The sequence below is a fragment of the Palaemon carinicauda genome, chromosome 39 (genome assembly GCF_036898095.1).
Source record: "Palaemon carinicauda isolate YSFRI2023 chromosome 39, ASM3689809v2, whole genome shotgun sequence".
NCBI lineage: Eukaryota > Metazoa > Arthropoda > Malacostraca > Decapoda > Palaemonidae > Palaemon > Palaemon carinicauda.
The window spans coordinates 29,038,555-29,044,090 of NC_090763.1; the positions used below are offsets into that span (position 1 = coordinate 29,038,555).

The window sequence follows — 5,536 nt, forward strand, 5'->3', positions numbered from 1 at the left end:
TCTGTATTGGCTTCAGCACTCTTTGATATCTATGCAAATGATCATCCTGAGTTCAATAAACATCTGAAGATTCATATATGTAGACTATTTTTGTATTGCTAGAGTCAAATACATTTGAAACTGTATGCAGGTTGGGTATACTCAAACACGAGCAATGTGCAATAGTTATGTATTCACAATTCAATACATGGTGAGCAGCAATGCAATAACAATGTTGAGGCCACGCTTGCTCCAGCGAGACTGCCCCAGATTCAATATCTCCCGCCTTTAATAGATTATGACGGGAATACAAATAACTTTCAAAGTGCATTATATGGAAACATCCTACATCCCCTCTCTAAAATAAATGTATTACATTTTTCATGAAATTGAGGGTTTATAAAGTAATCATACAGCAAGAGAAGTATAAGGCATACTGATGACAAAATGGTGTTATATAAAAGATAACACAAATCATATAAGTGGAGCGCGATTACGTGCTCATTGCAAAGTAAGACGACATTTAGTTGCATGAAATTATCAAATTATTACAAACTGGTCACATATTCAGTACAAAAAAAAAGATATCAAATTGTGCATAATTAAAGAGAAATCAAATTGTACATAATTGAAAAATCATAAAATATAGTCTTCATGCCAACTCGGAGGATTTATTTTCCTGGTCCCTCTTCTGGGTTGGGGGTTGGCACACGAGTCAGCGGGGGAAAGTGAACGAGTAGGTGGGGGGAAATCCTGCACTCTTATTTCCCGAAGATGTTTTCTGTTTCTCGTTGATATTCTTCCACTACCATCTAGTTTTATGACATATTGGCGGTCTCCTTTCATTTCAACGACTTTTGCAATACGATCCCAGGCCTTAGAGACAACATTTTGCACTGCTACTGTGGTACCCGCTTGCAAGGGGTGGAGTCTCTTTGCACTAGAATCATGACGGAACTTGACATTTCTCAGGTGTTTACCCATCTTCTCCTCTCTGTCTATCATAATGTCTGCCCACTGTTCTGTTATCTTATGATAGCTTTTAATCATGGGGACTGAGTCCCTGAGTTGTCGTCCCATGGCTAACTGTGCCGGCGATTTATCGATGTCTCTTAGGGGCGTATTTCTATATTGCAATATGGCTCTTGCAAAACTATCTGTGTCGAGGCTTCCGTCGCTTCTTGTGTTATCTTGAATGGTTCTCTTTGCTGTACGTACTGCTGCCTCTGCCCTTCCGTTGGATTGGGGGTAATGGGCTGAGGATATTCTCATCCTAACCCCCCATTTCTGTAGGAAACTAGCCATCTCAGTGCTTACCAAATTGGTGCCACCATCAAGGGAGATTTCTTCCGGGGCGCCCCACTGCATGAAGTATCATCGGAAGAGGGGAATCAACTTAGCAGAAGTGGCACCATTTGGAAAGAAGGCAATTTCCAGCCAACCAGTAAGCCTATCTGCATATACCAGATATTGTTTTCCACACATTTGAAACATATCCGTGACTGTTTGTTGAAAAGGATATTCAGGGGGTGGGGTAGGCAATAGTGGTTCCCTTTGTTGGGACGGAGCGATGACGTCACATGTTCTGCACTGCATCCTCTTGAGTTTCAGTTGACCCTCCATCCCAGGCCAATACACAGCTTGTCGTGCCCTACGAATCATTGAATCAGAACTTTGGTGGCCTGAGTGTAGGTTAGAGACAACTTGGTCTCGTAGTGACACAGGTATTGCCAGACGTATGTGCCCGTCATCGTATGAATACACTACCAGTTCGTCCACGATGCCAAGTCGATCCCGTACACTAAAATACGGCTTTATGCTGGAGTCGACTAGATTTCTCGATACCGGCCAAGAACCTGCGGCTACCATACTCTTTAGCAGCTGATATTCCACATCGCTTTCAGCAGCCCTTTTAACAGAATTCCAGTCGAGGGTTATGACGTCATCACTCAGCGACGTCATCAGTGCTGCAACGCATGAACTCTCAACATCCTCCCCCATCTCACGGTCACTCGCATTTATTGGGCTTCTGATTACTGGATATCTCGAAAGAGTATCGGCTGCGGAGTATTTCTTCCCAGGGATATATTTTACTGTGAAACTGTATTGTAATGTTTTTTCCTTTAATCGAAGCAAACGAGGATTTGCAATGTCTTTCAATTCTCTGTCCCCAAACACTTTGACTAGCGGACGGTGGTCAGTAACAAGGATAATATTGGGACACCCCAGTAAGAATAATCTAGCTTTCTGAAAGCACCATACCATGGCGGAAGCCTCTCCTTCAACGACTGCATAATTAACTTCTGCCGAGGTTAAATGTCTGCTTCCACAGAGGGCAAGCTTCCACCCCCCTTTGCAACAAAATGGGACTTTATCCTCTTCGCAACTGCAATGTTGTTGTAACACCAGAAATCCCATCCCATCACGCGACCAGTCAGTGATTACTGCAGTTCGCCTGGATTTATCATAGTAGGCCAATCCATCCCCAATCAGATTACATAAAATTTCTTTAGTCTTTTCGAACGCATCCTGTAACATTTCATCCCAGTATACCTTTCGACTTGTAGACTTTTTTAGGAGGTCTCGAAAGGGTTCCATTAGTTGAGAGGTAGCAACAAATGGGGCCAATTGGTTTACGAGGCCAAACCAAGATCTTATGTCAGTGATGGTTGGTTGATTTGGCATTGGGAAGTTCTTGATTGCAGACAGCTTTTCCTCACCTGGCTTGAAATTGTCCCAACCTAATTCATAGCCCACAAAGTCTACCTCGCGTTGGCAAAATTGAAATTTTTCAGGATTGAGGGTAACTCCGTTCTCTTCACCTACTTGTAAAAAACTTATCGTATGATAGAACGCTCCTTCCACAGTATCATCATAAAGGAGAACATCATCGACACATTTAGATTTTCTTGGAATGTCCGCTATTACATCATCAAAGCGCTTTGAGTATGCATCCGAGGCAGAGACATGTCCCATTGGGGTCCTACAATACTGGTACCTACCCCATGGGGATATGAAGGTAGTCAGGTGCCGACTTTCTTCATCTAATTCCACTTGGTGAAAACCAGAATAGGCATCTATTACAGTTTTGTATGAACGTACAGGTACACCGGATGCCATGTCGAACGGGGCAAAAGTGTGATGAGTTTCTCTTTTGCAAAATTTGTTTAGCCCTTGGTAATCCACTGTTCTTCTTGGGTTTCCATTCCTTTTAGCCACTACCACCATTCGCGCACACCAATCGGTTGCAGTTCCTGTAGGAACGGGGCGGATTATTCCCAGTTTTACATCGTCGTCTAGCTGTTTTTTTACCTCTTGCTCCCAATGTTTGGGAATTGGAATTGGCGTATGGCATGCGTATGGGACTGCATCAGGGAGAAGGTGGATATGGTGTGGCTTTCCCTTCATTACCGGTAAAGGATTCCGTTTAGTATTGAATACCGTACCAGAGAAACGCTCCAAAATCCACCTTTTGAGCTTAGGTACGTTGGCCTCCTGAGAGGAGAACGGCAACTCTATGACGTCATGGTTGTTGCTCACATCACTGGTGACGTCATTGGCATCCACACTATTGGGCCGTTCCCTACCAATATTATTTACTGATATCCCGTCTACCTTAACATGATGGGGAAAGTTCGCATCCACTAATCCTAAACACTTAAATACATCTATAGATAGGTATAGCCTAGAGACACCGCACACTACTAACACCTCTATATTTAGAGCAATATTTCTACATAATGTTATTGTACAACGCACACTACCCAGTACTCTCATGGGTTTTTCGGCTGCATGATTGACCCTGGCGTTCGAACGATGCAGCTGTTTCACGTTCAGTCCTAATTGATGCAAAACCTTTTCCCCCATAATACAAACTTCAGCCCCAGTATCGGCAATGGCATCAATAAATGCCTCATACATTGGTACATCACGTCTCATTTTATGTTCAATTTTTACGCGTACATACGGTAGTTTTCCCAACAATGCTGTCACCTGCTGGACCCCACAATGTTGCACTAATGTGCATGCCATCACTGACATAGTGTCGTCATCATGGTCGACTTCAATGCCTGCTGCCTTGTTATTCACACGTTTTTTTCTGCAATATCTAGCTAAATGAAACTTTATACCACAGTTGTGGCAACACACTTCATTTGCATAGCAGCTAGATTTATTTTTCTCATGAATGCGCCCACAATTATCACATCTCTTACCTGACATGAGCAGCTTACTATCCTTCTGTCGACGAAAGTTCGATTTTACTGCCGCAACATCACTATGTTCTGTTTCATTACTATTATAGGGCAGCAATTCCTTCCCCACCTTGGCGGTAATGAGTTTCTGGTTAAATTTGTTTGCCCCACTGTCCCTTTCAGCTGCCTCATATATTTCACACTTCTGTAGAATTTTGGCGACACTGTTATATTTCTCGTAGTCCTGGAGTATTTCTTGTTTCAGTCTACAGTTATTTAAACCACTGACTAACCTGTGAGTCAGCATATAGTCACTCATGTCATTTTGGCACTGAGGGCAGCGGAAAGCACAATCTAAAGCTAATTCCTGACACCGATGTACATATGTCTTCGCGGGTTCCATAGGCCCTTGCTGTGCACTAAAAAATTTATCCCACAGAATTGCTCGATTTACAGACTTTTGAGTCACTTCTTGGACGGCATCCAATGCCTGATGTAAAGAAAGGGCTTTCCATTCATCGGCCGTATAACAGGCGTCCAATGCCCTTTGCAACTGATCATCGCAGTTCAAACGAATGCTCAGCACAGCATCTTCAGTTGCAACCCTGCCAATTTGGAACCAATCTGTCATTGACCTACGCCACTTCCTAAATGCTCCTTGTGACATTTCGTACGAACATTTGTCGGGCATAATTGCCCTCATACCTGAGGGGGCACCACTGCTCTGTCGCTGCTGCAAGAAAAGGTTTGCCATTGCATTCAGAAGGTCCTCATTCCCACCATTGATGCGGCCACGTGCAGCCCGTCGAAGGGTCCCTCTTCTTGGTGTTGTTGAGTATCTTGCACCCGACATCTTGAAGGCTTCACTGCAATCCTACTCACTGCGCCATGTATGCAGGTTGGGTATACTCAAACACGAGCAATGTGCAATAGTTATGTATTCACAATTCAATACATGGTGAGCAGCAATGCAATAACAATGTTGAGGCCACGCTTGCTCCAGCGAGACTGCCCCAGATTCAATATCTCCCGCCTTTAATAGATTATGGCGAGAATACAAATAACTTTCAAAGTGCATTATATGGAAACATCCTACAGAAACAATCAAAAGAAGACTATCGGTTGCCCTGGAACATCTTACAGAGTATAGCATACAAAACTCCCTTAATGCCCATCCTGGGAAAATGCAGGTCTGTGCATTCCCTCTGAATAACCACCAGGCAAAAAGAAAACTGAACATCCTCTGGAACAATGATATACTTAACTATGATGACTTCCCTATCTACTTGGGAGTCACATTAGACCGAACCTTGTTTTTTGTAGATCACAAAGAAAATCAAGTAAGTGTTGATACAAAAAACAAT

At 43.2% G+C, this 5,536-nt stretch overlaps 1 protein-coding gene across 1 annotated transcript; it reads right to left on the bottom strand.

Annotated features, from left to right (window-relative positions):
* Positions 1-1,353: 1,353 nt before the first annotated feature.
* Positions 1,354-5,025, bottom strand: LOC137631313 (uncharacterized). The gene is made up of 4 exons (XM_068363091.1): positions 4,303-5,025; positions 3,449-4,218; positions 2,627-3,130; positions 1,354-2,365 (listed from the first exon to the last, which is right to left on the bottom strand). Exons 1-4 carry the CDS (start codon positions 5,023-5,025, stop codon positions 1,354-1,356), a joined length of 3,009 nt encoding a protein of 1,002 aa, XP_068219192.1.
* Between the last annotated feature and the right edge of the window lie 511 nt (positions 5,026-5,536).